General features: G+C 39.7%; 1 protein-coding gene across 4 annotated transcripts in view; it reads right to left on the bottom strand.

The window, feature by feature from the left end:
- Positions 1–15,783, bottom strand: part of CASP8AP2 (caspase 8 associated protein 2) — a 38,968-nt gene extending 23,185 nt beyond the window's left edge. For all 4 annotated transcript variants that reach the window (XM_029944227.1, XM_029944228.1, XM_029944230.1 and 1 more), the window contains exons 1-2: positions 15,711–15,783; positions 1,833–1,915 (exon numbers count right to left, since the gene is read on the bottom strand). In XM_029944227.1, the coding sequence (XP_029800087.1) occupies positions 1,833–1,887 (55 nt within the window). In that variant the 5' untranslated portion in view covers positions 1,888–1,915; positions 15,711–15,783. The remainder of the gene's footprint in view (positions 1–1,832; positions 1,916–15,710) is intronic.
- Positions 15,784–16,228: the final 445 nt, after the last annotated feature.

Genomic DNA, 16,228 nt, shown 5'->3' with positions numbered 1-16,228 from the left:
CTCTCTGTCTCTCAAAAATAAAAAAAAGTTTAAAAAAACCTTAAAAATGTTTTAATAAATAATAATAAACTAAAACAAACAAGCAAAGAATGAAAATCCTAACACTGAAAACTACAATATCTAAAGTAAAAAAAAAAAAATTCACTCAATGTGCTTAACGGGAGAGCCAGTGAACTTAAAGATATACCAATAAAAATTACCAATCTGAAGAATAGAGAGAAAAGGATTTAAAACAAACAAACAACAAAAGTCTTAGTAACCTTAGTAATTTCAAAAGTTCTCACATACTATATATCTGTAGTCCAAGAAGAAAAGAGAATGGGGAGGAAAATAATACTAAAAAGATACTAGAAGGTACTAGGATTAGAAATGATAAATAATTGAGTAAATACAAAACATGAATTTTTCTTAATTTCTTTTAATTCCTCTTAAGTTTTTAAAAATACATAGAACGATTCAAAGTAAAAACTGAAGCTGTGTATCATGAGGTTTATGACATCTTTAACATAAAAGGATGGATGAAGGTTAAATACAACTATACACACAAGATTCCACATCTTAGGTAAAAAAGGTACAACACTAGAAAGTGGACTACAAAATTTTAAAGAGGTATACTGCAATCCCTTAAGCAGCCACTAAAAAAACACTGCAAAGAGATGTCATAGCCCAAAAAACTAACGTATAAATTAAAATGGAATTCTAAAATATATACGAGGCGCCTAGATGGCTCAGTTGGTTAAGCTCTGACTTAAGCTCAGGTCATGAACTCACAGCTCTTGAGTTCAAGTTCTGTGCTGACAACTCAGAGCCTGGAGCCTGCTCTGGATTCTGTGTCTCCCTCTCTCTCTCTCTATGCCCCTTCCCTTCTCGTACTCTTTTTTCTCTCAAAAATAAACAAACATTAAAAAAAAATTTTTTTTAATAAAATAAAGTAAATTCAACATTTGAAAGAAGGCAAGTATATCAGAAGAAAAAAATTGATGAGAAAAACTAAAATAAAGTATTAAAATGACAGATTAAAATCCAATCATAAGTATAAAAAAAATTGGGGGTTACCAGGTAAAACAGGAACAAAAAGAGCAGATTAAATAAAAGTATATCAATGTTAGGGGCGCCTGGGCGGCTCAGTCGGTTAAGCATCCAGCTTTTGCTCAGGTCATGATCCCATGGTTTGTGGGTTCAAGCCCCACGTCAGGCTCTGTGCTGACAGCTAGCTCAGAGCCTGGAGCCTGCTTCAGATTCTGTGTCTCCCGCTCTCTCTGACCCTCCCCTGCTCACGCTGTCTCTCTCTGTCTCTCAAAAATAAATAAAAAACACTAAAAAGTTTTTTTAAAAAGTATATCAATGTTAAATTTACTGAAATTGATAATTGTGCTGTTGTTATATTTAAAAAACCCAACTTTTAGATTAAAATGTAAGTGGAGGAGGCAAGATGGCAGAGAAATAGGAAGTTCTGTACTTCCCACCTACATCTCTCAAACAAAAAACCCAACTTTTTCTTATGAAATACACATTGAAGTATTTGGGGGTTAAGGACCATAATATATTCAACTTACTCAGGAGTAACAAATATCTGTTTCGTATTTCTTTGGATAGGTAAATAAATATCATTATCACTTGTATTGGTAAACTTGTTAATTTCATTACATTTAAGAGCCCTGAAAGCATATAATAATAAAAAAGCTCACATTTACTAAACATTTCCTATTTGCCAGCCACTTTATTACATTAATTCATTTATGTGTGGGAAGAAAAAGTTAATGACAGTGTTTTCAATGAGAACAAATGATTTCGTAATTAAATAAATTTAGACAGTTAAAATGAGCTCTTACCAGAAAAGACATCAAATAAACTTGTTCCATCACCATTGTCATCATCTGCTGCCATGTTCCTATTTCCTTCTGACAGTCGCCATCTAAAGTGTTAAATATAAAGATTTTCCACTGTTAAAATCAACCTCACAATTCAGAGAATCAACCTAGCTTTCAGTTGAAAAGCAACTTTTAAATTTGGCACAGTAAGTTCACTCTCTAACATCACTTCAAAAAAAGCGCCTAACATCTTCCAAAAGCTTAAGCTGCTTATTATGGCTAAACCATGTCATGAAGTAAATGATATTAATTTTACAAAATAGACCAAAATACAAATTAATTTTTATACAAAAATAAGCCAATACCATACTAATAAATACAACTATACGATAAGTTCTGAGTCCTCTTAGCAAACCATCAATCCTGGAAGTGGTTTGGGGGACTCCAGACATACATGTTTGCACCAATAAGAGAGTAAGACAGGTAAACAGGAAAGAATTTGATACTATACTAGGGTTGGTAAAGATGTGACAAAAAAATACTCCCATACATCACCCAAGTATATACTAGTACAAGCTCTACAGAGTCAATTTGACAACAGCTATCAAGTTTTTAAATGCACATAATCTCTGACCCAAATCATATCTAGTAACACATTCTAGAGATATACAAGCACATGGTTACAAAATATATATGCAGAAATATTCAATGCAGTGCTGTTTGTAATGGCAAGAAAAAAGCAACAGAAGACTCTAAAACAGTTTAAAAAAACACACATACACCTGATTTATCTAACATTTTCCATTCTGCCAGTAAAATCTGATGAATGGTGACTGCGGTCGATGAACTAAGGCCACTGTGGATATGGACAGTCATTATGGATTCCTGCACCTGTATATTTATTTCTGCTCTCACCAATTGAGATATACTCTTATCAACAGCCAGGTCACATTTACTACTAAATCCAATTATGCAGGTTTCCTTATTTTTCTAAGTAATAGTATTATGAAAGAAAGAAAGGAAGTTCTTTTCCAGTAAAAACTAAGCTGAATGCTTTGAAAAGACTCATAGGTGAGTAGAAAGATATACACACACAGCTGCTTGTCAAATCAAATGAAGGTGAAATAATCCAAAAGAATGGAAGACAAAAATCTAGTCTGTCCCCACTTTGACTAACAAGTATCTAGGGCGCCTGTGTGGCTGAGCTGGTTGAGTGTCAGACTTCAGCTCAGGTCATGATCTCACAATTCATGAGTTTGAACCCTTCATCAGGCTCTGTGCTGACAGCTCAGGACCTGGAGCCTGCTTCAGATTCTGTCTCCCTCTCTCTCTGTCCCTCCCCAGCTCTGCTCTCTCGCGCGCTTTCTCTCTTTCTCTCTCAAAAATAAATAAAAACATTTAAAAAAAATTTTTTAAAGAAAAAACAAGTATCTAAATTCTTACTCCATTTTAAGAAAGGAAGGAAGGATGGAAGGGAGAAAGAGAAAGGAAGAAAGAGAGAGAGAAATCATAAGCAATGTCTTATTGGTGTGGTTTGAGCAAGAAAGAAGTCAGGAGCCACCTGGCTCAGCGGGTAAAGCATTTGACTCTTGATCTCGAGGTGGTGAGTTCAAACCCCATGCTGGGTGTAGAGCTTACTTAAGGAAGAAAAAAAAAAAAAGAAAGAAGAAAGAAGTCAGAACTCTAATGACTGGACTCATTCTCAAAGAAAAGGTTATGGCTCTATCACAAGAGATACAATTTATGTTATTACCTTTAAATAAAACTAAAGTATATATCTTTTTTTAATGTTTATTTATTTTATCTTTAGAGAGAGAGAAATAGTGTTCTTGTGAGAATGGAGCAGGGGCAGAGAGGGAGGGAGAGAGAAAAGCCCAAGCAGATTCCACACTGTTGGCACAGAGCCCACAAACTGTGAGATCATGATCTCAGCAGAAACCAAAAGTCAGACACTTAACCAAATGAGCCACCCAGGTGCCCCTAAAGTATATATCTTTTTATTCATTACTCACATTCCCCGTTCCAACACTTTTTCCAATTAGCTGATTTGATTAATTGCTATAATATAACCTGTACAATAATTACAAATGGCATAATCACATTTGGCAAATAACAGAACTCTTGGTAAAGCAAAACTCCCAATGGAGCAGAAACTCACAGGTTTTCTAACAGTAACCTATTACCAGCTGTAAACCGTCATATGGGGGTACCTGGGTAGGTCAGTTGGTTAAGCAGCCAACTCTTGATTTCAGCTCAGGCCATGATTTCACAGGTTTATGAATCTGAGCCCTGTACGGGACTCTGCGCTCACAGTGAGAAGCCCTCTTCAGATCCTCTGCCTCCCTCTCTCTGCCTCTTCTCTGCTCACATGCATGCGTGTTCCTGCCCTCTCTCTCTCAAAAATAAATAAATGTTAAAAAAAAAAAGGGGGGGGGAAGGGGAGAGGCACCTGAGTGGCTCAGTTGCTTAAGCGACCAACTTCAGGTCAGGTCATGATCTCATGGCTTGTGGGTTTGAGCCCCCCTGTCGGGCTCTATGCTGATAGCTTCAAGCCTGGAGCCTGCTTCAGAGTCTGTGTCTCTCTCTCTTTCAAAAATAAACAAACATTAAAAAAAATTTAATGAAAACATAAAAAATAAAATAAGATAATTTAAAAACAAATATAAACTGTCATACGGAGGATAGAAAATCAGTCAATGGGATTTTTACAGAATGGTAATAATGATTTGGTTAAACAGAAATCTAATGGGTTAAAGTTTTCATTGCATATCATTTTACAGTTTTAGTTTTTACTACTGGCAGGTATTACTTTAAAAAGTAAAAAATGAATTCAAAAAAGATGGAGCACCCGGGTGGCTCAGTCGGTTAAGTGCCCTAACTCTTGATTTTGGCTCAGGTTATGACCCTAAGGTCATGGAATTGAGCCCCGCGCCAGGCTCTGCACTCAGCATGAAGCCTGATTTGGATTATCTTCCTCTCCCTCTCCCCCTCTTCCCCACATGAACCTTTCTCTCTCTCTCTCAAATAAAATAAAATCTTATAAAAAAAAACTTTAAAAAATAAAGTAGTATTGGTTCATTATACAAAATGTACCATATTAATATAATGTAATAAGACTTGAACAACAGAGAAAACTGGGGGAGAGAGATTTAGCATGATAACAGGATTTCTCTGTACTTCTAGGGTTTTTTTTATTGTTTTAACGTGTATTTATTTTTGAGAGAGAGACACACAGAGCATGAGTGGGGGACAGTTAGAGAGAGAGGGAGACACAGAATCTGAAGCAGACTCCAGGCTCCTTGCTGTCAGCACAGAGCCTGATGCAGGGCTCGAACCTACAAACTGTGAGATCATTACCTGAGCCAAAGTCGGCCACTTAACCAACTGAGCCACCCAGGTGCCCCTGTACTTCTGAATTTTTAAAGTAAGCTCTACACCTAATAGGGGCTTGAATTCACGACCCTGAGATGAGGAGTCACACGCTCTACCTGAGCCAGCCAGGCACCTCTGTACTTTCGAATTTTACTATAAAGCCAAAATTATTCTCACAAATACTCTTAGTAAAAAATAATTTGTATATTTCATCATATTAGAGACAAAATACAATCATCTTAACATCTGCTCAGGACAAGCATATAATATATTCAAAACTAACTCTTAGCAAACTTGAGAGTTTATGAAAATATAAGGGACCTTTTTTAAAACTAATAAAGGATATATTTCTACTACAAAAAACAAAACTCTCGTACTAAAGACATCATACATGATGATGACACCACAGAAGTATCTCCTTTAAAGTCAAGCTTGGGGCGCCTGGGTGGCTCAGTCGGTTGAGCATCTGGCTTCGGCTCAGGTCAGATCTCACGTTCGTGGGTTCGAGCCCCGCGTCAGGCTCTGTGCTGACAGCTAGCTCAGAGCCTGGCGCCTGCTTTCGGTTCTGTGTCTCCTTCTCTCTCTGCCCCTCCCCCTCTCATGCTCTGTCTCTCTCTGTATCAAAAATAAATAAAACATTAAAAAAAAAATTTAAAGTCAGGCTTGCTTCTACTTGAAAGAGTAAAACATGAATTGAGGCAGAATTGGAAAGAAGCAAAGTTAACATTATTCACACTATGGCCACCTATGTACAAAATCTACAAATCACTAGAATTAAAAAGAGTTTTTTAAAGTTGCTGAATGTAAGATAAACACACAAAAACAGCTTTCCTGTATGCCAGCAAAACAGTGTTAAGGGGTTTTTTAAGTTTACTAATTTATTTTGAGAAAGAGGGAGAGAGAGCATAAGAGGGGCAGAGAGAGAATCTGAGCCACCAGGTGCCCCCCAAGAGTTTTAAAACATAACTGATAAAAAGATATTTATAACAACAAAACCATAAGGTACACAGAAATTAATATAAGATGTATAAGACTTCTATGGAAAAAATAATAAAAGATCTAAACTAGGGACACCTGCATGGCTCAGTCAGTGAAGCCACCAACTCTTTTTTTTTATTATTATTATGTTTTATTTTTGAGAAAGAGAGACAGCATGAGCAGAGGACACACAGACAGAGAGGGAGACACAGAATTCGAAGACAGGCTCCAGGCTCTGAGCTAGCTGTCAGCACAGAGCCCAACATGGGGCTCGAAACCATGAACTGAAAGATCATGACCTGAGCCGAAGCCGGATGCTTAACCGACTGAGCCACGCAGGCGCCCCAACTTCCAATTCTTGATTTCAGCTCAGGTCATGATCTCACAGCTGGGTGTGGAGCCTGCTTAAGATTCTCATTCTCTCTTTCTCTCTCTCTCTCAATCTCTCTCTTTCTCTCTCTCTGAAAAAAAACAAAGAAAGAAAGAAATTCTCAAAAAGAGAGAGAGAGAGAGAGGGAAAGCAAGCAAGCAAGCAAGGCCTAAATCAGGGGTATGGAAACCTTTTCTTCTTACAAAGCCAGAAAGTACATATTTTGTGCTTGCAGGCCATCTAGTCTGTCACAACCACCTGCCCCTGCCACGGAAGCTCAAAAGCAACCAAAGACAACATGTGAACAAATAGGTCTGTGTTCCAGTAAAACCTCATTTACAAAAACAATTTGCTTCAGATCTAAATAAATGATAAAACATAACTCAATCATATTTAGGGAAATTCAATATCAAAGTTGGCAATTCTCTCCCCAATTCAATGCAATTCCAGTCAAACTTAACAAGCTTACCATAAAAATTAAATTGAAATGTAATGGGCCTAGGAGAGTCAGGACATTTTTTATTTTGATGAAAAGGAAGTAAGCTTTTATTGAAGTATCACATAAATATAGAAAAAAAAACCCACAAATCATAAGTATACATACAGTCCTATGATTTTTGACCACCTACACACATCCATCCAACTACCAATCAGATCAAGAAACAGTTCATTATCGGGGCACCTGGGTGGCTCAGTCAGTTAAGCCGCCAACTTCAGCTCAGGTCATAATCTCATGGTTCGTGGGTTCGAGCCCCGCATCAGGCTCTGTGCTGACAGTTCAGAGCCTGGAGCCTGTTTCAGATTCTGTGTCTTCCTCTCTCTCTGCCCCTCCCCCGCTCATGCTCTGTTTCTGTCTCGGTACTAAATAAAACATTAAAAGGAAAAATTTAAAAAAAAAGCAGATCATTATCAGTACCCTAGAAGTATTACTCATGCCCCCTTGTAGCCACTATCCACTCCCAAATGTTGGCAAAGATGTGTGGAGAATAAAAGCATACATATTGCGGAGGACTTGCTTTGTGAAAGAAAGACCTGCGTATCAATGGAGGAGTGGGAGGCTATCTGTGGAGATGAGAACATCATTAACGTTGGAGGGAAGGCATAATATATGGATGGACCTCAGGCAGAAGAGGACTGGGAGATAAATAAGACTGTCAAATTTCATTAGAAACAGAAGATACTAAATGTCAGACTAAGGAATCTGGCCTTGAACTTCCAGAAGACAGGAGCACTAAAGGTTTTTGAGTTAGAAACTGGTATAAAGAAATGAAAAGATTAATGTGTGGAATGAACTAGAAAGAAGTGTAGGAAAAGAAACTGGGAAGGAGGCTACTATAGAGTCCACAAGTAACATAACCCTAGATGGAGACAGATTGAAAAGGATATTTATATGAGCCATAATAATGAAAGAGGGCAAATATGGTAGATGCCTGGATATGGGAAATATAAACAATTACCTCCTGTCTGAACTCATTCTCAAGCTACAAACTCCCATTATCTTTGACTCCACACTCACTTTCAAGTGGTCACAAATACCTAGTGATTTTATTTTTAAATCTCTCAAATTTAACATCCCCTTTCCAGTCAGTCATTTCAGTTTCCAATATAATTATTTCTCAATTAAATTATTACAAAGTCTCCTAGCTAGTTTCCACTCTACCGATGTAATCCCCAAGACTTCAATATCACCCCCAAAAACCAGAGACCACCAGGGAGACGGAGGCACGCATGCAAAAGCAAAGGGCGGGTTTATTACGGCTTAGGCTCGCCGGGCCTAAGTTCGGTCTCACAGGTCTCTAGCCTTCACCAACGCAGTGGATCCGTGCTGAGAGCCCCGAACAAGGGCTGAGTAGGGTTTTTATGGGGTTTGGGAAGGGGGAGTGACAAGAAATTGTGACATCCAATCATTATTGTGTAACAGCATTGGCAGTAACTCTAACCATACACATTGTCCAGGGTGTTCGTTACTTTTGGCAGGACCCAATCGCAATATTTAGAGTACCTTTGAAATTAACCAATTACAGTGCAAGTTGAGGGTCTTGTTTGGTGACTCTCGGGTTAACTTTAACATTAAGTAACAGGGTCCTATCAAAATTTCCCATCTGCAGGCCTCACCCTTGGGAATGTGGGGAGAGGTAGCTGGCCTTTCCTGATTGGATATTGCAAAGAGGTCTCCTGTTCTAGGCAATGTGTAACTGCCTAATAGTTCTGGAGAAACTGAACCTTAGACCTTCTAGCTTAGAGGGGGACCTCTGTGATGGAGTCTGTTAGGTTCAGACTTCGTCCTTACACCAACACCTTTTTCCTTCTACCACTTTCCACACTAAAGCCAAAATCATGTGGACTTTTAACCTGTGTTTCATTCCCAGATCAAAAAGCCTTTAAGAGCTACCCAAAACATTATTGAATTAAGCTTCCCTAGCACAGAATTACAAGGCCTTTCCAGAAATATCACTATTTTCTATCTCCCACTGTTCTTCTAACTACCCTATTCAACCACATTAGAGATTCTGTACTACCACAGCATATTTTTTTTAATGCTTATTTATTCATTTTGAGAGAGAAAGGTAGGGAGGGGAGAAAGGAGGGGAGAGAGAGAACCCCAGGCAGGCTCCAGCTCCATGCTGTCAGCACAGAGCATAACACAGGGCTCAAATTCATGAACCATGAGATCATGATTTGAGCCAAAATAAGTTGGACACTTAACCGACTGAGCCACCCAGGCGCCCCTACCATAACATGTTTCTATAATGCAAGGCAGCACACACATTACTGAGAAATAGAGAAATGATATTAGTGGAATGCAGAAATTATACTGGCTCACACAGGGTTCTCCCCAGATCATTACAGTTTTGTACCATTAATAGCAGCCAAATGTGGCAACCCTTGAAGGAATCTAGTCCTATGCTGATGCCCTGATCCTAGATGCCCATCACTCCCCTTTCTTCCTCTTGTCTCAGTACAGTAACAGGCTCTGTCTTACAAGAGTGTAAGCATGGTTTTCCGCAATCTTTGTTGGAGGAGAAATAACCCAAATGCCAGGCAATAAGCCAAAGCCATCCAGTCTGCCATCACACTATTTCACATCAAACCTGCAATCTGTGATGTTTATGTCCCTCTGTTCTTGTCCCCACAAATCAACAGCTTCTTCCTCTCCCAACTTCCACCAATCCATTTCATCTGTCTTCTTTCTTGAGAAAAGATCTATATTTACTGAAATATTCATTAGGAATTTTACTTAAGTATGCCAACACTTTAATTAAAATTGTTATTGTTCCTGGGGCGCCTGGGTGGCTCAGTCGGTTAAGCCTCCGACTTTGGCTCAGGTCAGATCTCACATTCGTGGGTTCAAGCCCCGCATCAGTCTCTGTGCTGACAGCTAGCTCAGGGCCTGGAGTCTGCTTCCGGTTCTGTCTCCTTCTCTCTCTGCCCCTCCCCCTCTCATGCTCTCTCTCTCTCTCTCTCTGTATCAAAAATAAATAAAACATTTAAAAAAATTGTTATTGTTCCTGTTGATGTCCTAATAACGAGTAGACAGGCTTTAAGTATTCTGCCCCTATTTCCCCCATAAACTCTGTTTTAGTGACTTACAGAACAAAGGGTTTTCAAAAATGCATATATTAAAGCAGAAATGTCTGTACCTGCAGTTCCTGAATTATGCCATAAACCTCAACTCCACAATATCTTGCTCATTCTATTTCTCTGCCTGGTCTGCTCATCCTCTTCCCAACCCAGCTACCATAAAAGAGAACCCCCCTTTTCTGGAAACAGTTAACCCTCATTCCCTTATTGTACTGACATACTGAATGCATTATTACATTTAGCTACCTCCACTGCAATCATCTGCTTTCTAAGATTGTTCTTAGTGGCACCTGGGTAGCTCAGTCAGTTAAGCATCCAACTCTTGGTTTTGGCTCAGGTCATGATCTCAGGGTTCATGAGTTCAAGCCTTGCATCAGGCTCCATGCTGACAATCCAGAGCCTGCTTGGAATTCTCTCTCCTCTCTCTCTACCCCTTCTCTGCTCACTAGAGAGAACCGGAGGGGAGAGAAGGGAACAAGAAAGGAAGTTGTTCTTAGACTTTAGCATGCATCAGAAACACCTAAAGGATTTCAGAACACAAGATTGATGGGTCCCATTCCCCCAATTTTTGATTCGTAGGTCAAGACTGAAACATGAGAATCTGTAGTTCAAGGACTACACTTTGAGAACTACCTCTATAATTTTTTCAATTGTTTCTTTAAAGATTTTATTTTTAATGAACAAAACAAGAGACTGTAGATGCTGGTGAAGATGTGTAGAAACGGGCACCCTCCTACACTGTTGGTGGGAATGTAAACTGGTGCAGCCGCTCTGGAAAACAGTGTGGAGGTTCCTCAAAAATCTATCAATAGAACTCCCCTATGACCCTGTACTAGCACTGCTAGGGATTTACCCAAAGGATACAGAAGTGCTGATACATAGGGGCACATGTGCCCCAATGTTCATAGCGGCACTTTTAACAATAGCCAAAACATGGAAAGAGCCTAAATGTCCATCACCTGATGAATGGATCAAGAAGATGTGGTTTATATACACAATGGAATACTACATGGCAATGAGGAAGAATGAAATTTAGCCATTCGTGGTAACGTAGATGGACCTCGAGGGTGTCATGCTAAGTGAAATAAGTTAGGCAGAGAAGGACAGATACCATATGTTTTCACTCATAAGTCTAACAGGAGAAACTTAACAGAGGACCATGGGAAGGGGAAGGGGGGAAAAGCGTCAGGGAGAGAGGGAGGCAAATCATGAGACACTCTTGCATACTGAAAACAAACTGAGGGCTAAAGAGGAAGGGGGACGATGGACATGGAGGAGGGCACTTGTGGGGAAGAGCACTGGGTGTTATATGGAAACCACTTGACAATAAACTATAAATAAAAATTTTTTAAAAGAATTTATTTTTAAATAATCTCTACACCTAACATGGGGCTTGAATTTACAATCCCCAAAACCACAAATCATATGCTCCACCAACTGAGCTAGCCAGATGCCCTAAAAATTACCTTTTTTAGACCAGTGCTGCCCAATAGAACTTTCTATAATGACAAAAATGTTCTATATCTAAGCTGTCCAATAAAACACTAACCACATGTGACTACTGAGTACATAAAATATGCATAGTGTGTCTGAGTACATTAGTCTCCTCTTGCTGCTCTAACAACTTACCACAAACTTAGTGTCTTAATATGTATTATCTTATGATTTCATTGACCATGAAAAACTCACAGAAATGACTTCACACAGAGCTGTGGTTATTACAATTTCAGTAACACCTAACTAGCTCTAAATGCTATTGGGCTCTTATAAAAATGTATTTGAATGCTGTCGTAAGGCAATGAACTCCTGGACATCAATATCTTATTTCTATACCTGCAAAGCAAAATCTATTATGTTGGCTTAAACACTTGATGAGCAAACACACAGGGGTAAGGGATAAAGAGTAAGTACTGCCATAAAAAGCAGGCGTGCCAGATCAGATTTATAGACTCCTCTGCTGCCACCTCACAGTGCTTGAAAACTAGGAACTGTTTGTACTAACACAAACCAACAGCCAGCAATAAGATGAAGTTAATAAACACATTCCTGTAAATCCCAACTCACCAAGACCAAAACCAAGAGACCATCTTTCCATTAATATCTGTCACCTCCTGACATCTCTACTTCTTTGACTGGCACTAGCATTCATTCCCTAAAACCCTACTGATACTAGTCTGCAATGTTTCTCCATTTATACTTGTTCTTTCCTTCAGAATTTTATTTCAGGCTCCACTATAGCTATCTAATTATCTCCTCTCTCCAAATACATGCTACGCACAATTTCTGGATTGATTTTTCTGAAGCAATCCTGCTCATTATTACTTCTTGCTCAAAAACTTTCCATTACTTCCCTATATCTACTGAATAAAGCCCAAACACCCTACCCTGATACACATTAATGCCTACCTTTCTAGCCCCATCATTCACTATCCCAAGGTTTCCAAAATCCCAAGGTTCAGTGAAACTGGGTTCCTTTTTGCAAATACAATTCCTGATACCATCTCCCCCTACATCTATGAGCTCACAAGGAAGTATAGTGTGAATATCCACAGATTAGAATTAGAGAAATGAGGTTTTATTTTTTTAATTTACATCCAAGCTAGCATATAGTGCAACAATCATTTCAGGAGTAGATTCTTTAATGCCCCTTACCCATTTAGCCCATCTCCCCCTCCCAAAACACCTCCAGCAACCCTCTGTTTGTTCTCCATATTTAAGAGTCTCTTATATTTTGTCCCCTTTGTTTTTTATATTATTTTTGCTTCCCTTATGTTCATCTTTTTTATATATTAAAACCCTCATATGAGTGAAGTCGTATATTTGTCTTTTTTTTTTGATATTTGTCTTTCTTCGACTAATTTCGCTTAGCATAATATCCTCTAGTTCCATCCACGTAGCTGCAAATGGCAAGAGAAAAATGAGACTTTAGAAGATATATTACACAATTAAGATACTGTACTTCATTCAGTAGAGAATGGGAGAAACCACTGAAGGTTTTTAAAGCAAAAGAATTTCATGATCAAATCTGCATTCCAGGAATTTAACTCTAGCAAGAAGAGTATAGGAAATATTAGTAGCAAAAGATAAAGAGTGTAATTAAAACAGTACAGGAGACAATGAGGGGTGACTAAGTAATCAGTAGTGGAAATTAAAAAAGCAGATCTGAGATTTCTGTGACAGAATCAAAAGATTTAAGGGAAAGCATATTCAATGCCCATTCTTGACCACTTCAAAACCACAGCCTCAGTTGTCTTTTCAAAATGCAAATCTGATCATGTTCCCTCCTCTACTTAAAACCCTTCAGTGCTTCCTGCTGATTTTAGATTTTAAAATTTTGTCACAATTCTGCTTGCAAAGTCCAGAGAGACCTGGCCTCTGCCCACAATTTCAGATAGTCTGCATCCTTCTTCCCCACTTCCCAGCAAGCAGTCCTTACTCTTGATCATACTGACCTTCTTTCAGCTTCTTGACCATGCCACTTGTTTTCTCCCACCACAGGGCCTCTGCAGGGAATGCTCTTTCCACAATGCTCTACTATCACTTAACTCATTGCTGGTATTTTCGCTTAAATAATATTTGAGCTTTCCCTGGCCACTCTCTCTCCACTGTCTCAGGCCCTCTGTTACATACTTTTATACCACTGTGTCCTTTCTCAATATGGACTCTCTTCAGTCTGTGATTACATTTTGTGAGATTCCTAAAGAAATGTCCATTTCACACACTGGAATGTAATAAGATCCATGAAGACCAGGACTGGCTCTGTTCTGTTCATCATTGTATCCCCAGCTCTCAGGAAAGGGTTTTGAAAGTTAGGCAATAAAAACATATTTGTTCAATTACTGAAATCCCCAATTTAGTAACAACTACAAAGTTCCTAGCTTTGGTAACAAGGTAGTCATGCTTTTAACTGAAAAAGAGAACCAAAGAAGACATGATAAATTATCTATATGACATCCAGGTGAAGATATCTAATAGATAACTGGAAACTAGAGTATGTAGTACAAAAGACCAAACGTAATTGATAGAGTTGAGATTACTGTCTTGAAATCACAAAGGCCAGTGATTCTCCCAAAATAGAAGAGAGGAGGGAAAAGAGGAAGGATTATATATCAGAATCTCTTGGAAAGAGGGGTTTTATTCACACTTGCTCTCACCTTCCCTAAATGAGGACCTCAATATATAATGAGAGGGACTACTGACAGAGGAGTGTTGAACCTAAGCAGTGTAAAGGCAAAGGTTTACATGTTTAAAACCATGGTGATCAAAGAAAAGAGTTGCAAGGTCACTCATAATCATTTTAGGAACAATTTCAATGGATTCAGATGTGCAGAAGCATATGAGAGGAAGATTACCTAGCCTTTTGTGATAGGATAATGTCTTAAAAAGACAGTTTAAAGAAAATTTTCCTTAAAAAAACAAAAAACAAAAACAAATTTGAAGAAATGAAATAATCATTTATAGAAGAAAAGAGGGAAGAAGGAGAGTGTCTTCTAAGGCTCATGGGAAAGGCTAAATCTAATACACCAAGATCCCTAAAGAAAATGTAAAGAGAGAAAAACACTACATATACCTAACACTATGTGCCAGGGCCTTAAATGTTCCAAATACATTAATTTATATCTTCCGAAGTCCCATGAAGTACAAACTATTCTTTTTCCCATTTCACATTTGAGGAAACAGACAACAAACGATTAAGAAACTTGCCCCAAGGTCAAACAGCTGATAAATGGCATATTTGGGATTAGATTCCAGCTGTCTTTAAACCCAAATGACAAAATCAAGAATATTCATGAGAGAAAAGTATATATATTTTTCTTTGAAAGAGGGTCACCTCTTGTGAAATGGGAAGAAGAAACGATAGAAGATAATTGGGGTGGGGGTAGGGGGATTTTTTTTTGCCATGGTCGCTGTCCTCTTCCAACCAAAGAAGCGCTGAGATGGGGGAGGGGCACTGTGAAAGGGAAGAGGTTTGGAGCTATAGCTGCGGAGACTGGAAAAGACCAGGGAAGAATCCGGGAGAGACTAGGGAAGAATCAGAGTCAACGCCAACTCGATCCCTGAAGCACAAATCCTGAGATTCTGCATATTCTACATTAACATCTGAGTTGGGGCCAACTGTGTGTCAGGTACGGTTCTAGGCGTTGTGGAGATCATAACTTCTCTGGGTATAACAGTCTCGAAAACAACCATCATCAGTGATCACCTTACACTTAGAAAGAAAAGACCCATTCCTCCAGAATCCCATCCGAAAGCCTTAAGAAGTACATTCCAAAACAAGACTGGTTTTGTGGGGGGAGGGGTGGGAGAAGCAGTCGAAAGGGCAGTTCCTACATGCTCTCACCCCACCCCCCCTCCCTCGGATCTTCTCGAAGGACCACCGAGGAACGCTAATGCGACCCCAGACACTGCACCCGAGGGCGGGGGGAACGCGGCTACCTGTGGGCCCGGACATCAGGCGCGCCCCCCGCTTCCCCGACTCCGTGATCCCCTTGGACCGCGGGCTCACCTAAAACCGCTCGCTTCCGCTCGGGGCACTACTGCTCCATGCAGTTTATTTCCCACAGCCCCGACCGGACCGGACCCCCACGCAAACTTACCCGCCCTGCCCAGCCCACGGTAGCCAGGGATCCTTTCTGGACACCGAGGTCTCCCTGGCATCTCCACCAATGCCAAAGCGCACTCAGGACGCGGAGGCGGGACTAAGCACCCATGGCCAATCAGATCAGACGTAAAGCACGTCCCGGCGCACATAACTAGTTCCCGCCTTTAGGAGGGCGAAAAAAAAAACACGGTTGGCGCCAAACTCGCGTAAGCTGGTGCGGAGTTTAAGGAAAGGGGCGGAGCCTACGCTGTTGGAGGAAGGGACGGGGCATAAGTGCGGAAGAGGTGTGGCTTGAAGAGGGTAAGGGTGGGGTTTGGGAGAAGCTCTTTAATGAAAGGGAAAGTAAACTCTCAGGCCTTATTATTTATTTAGTCCTTTATTCTATAAATTCTGTTGAGTATGAACCGCGTGCTAGACGTGGTGCTGGACGCTGGCTCGGTAGTGATGAATAAGCACTGTTCCTTGCCCTCACTTTTCCTGCATAATAGGCAAATAATTTAAGACAGGGTGTTG

Source organism: Suricata suricatta, chromosome 7, assembly GCF_006229205.1.
Source record: "Suricata suricatta isolate VVHF042 chromosome 7, meerkat_22Aug2017_6uvM2_HiC, whole genome shotgun sequence".
Classification (NCBI taxonomy): domain Eukaryota; kingdom Metazoa; phylum Chordata; class Mammalia; order Carnivora; family Herpestidae; genus Suricata; species Suricata suricatta.
This window is presented reverse-complemented; position numbering and strand designations above follow the sequence as displayed.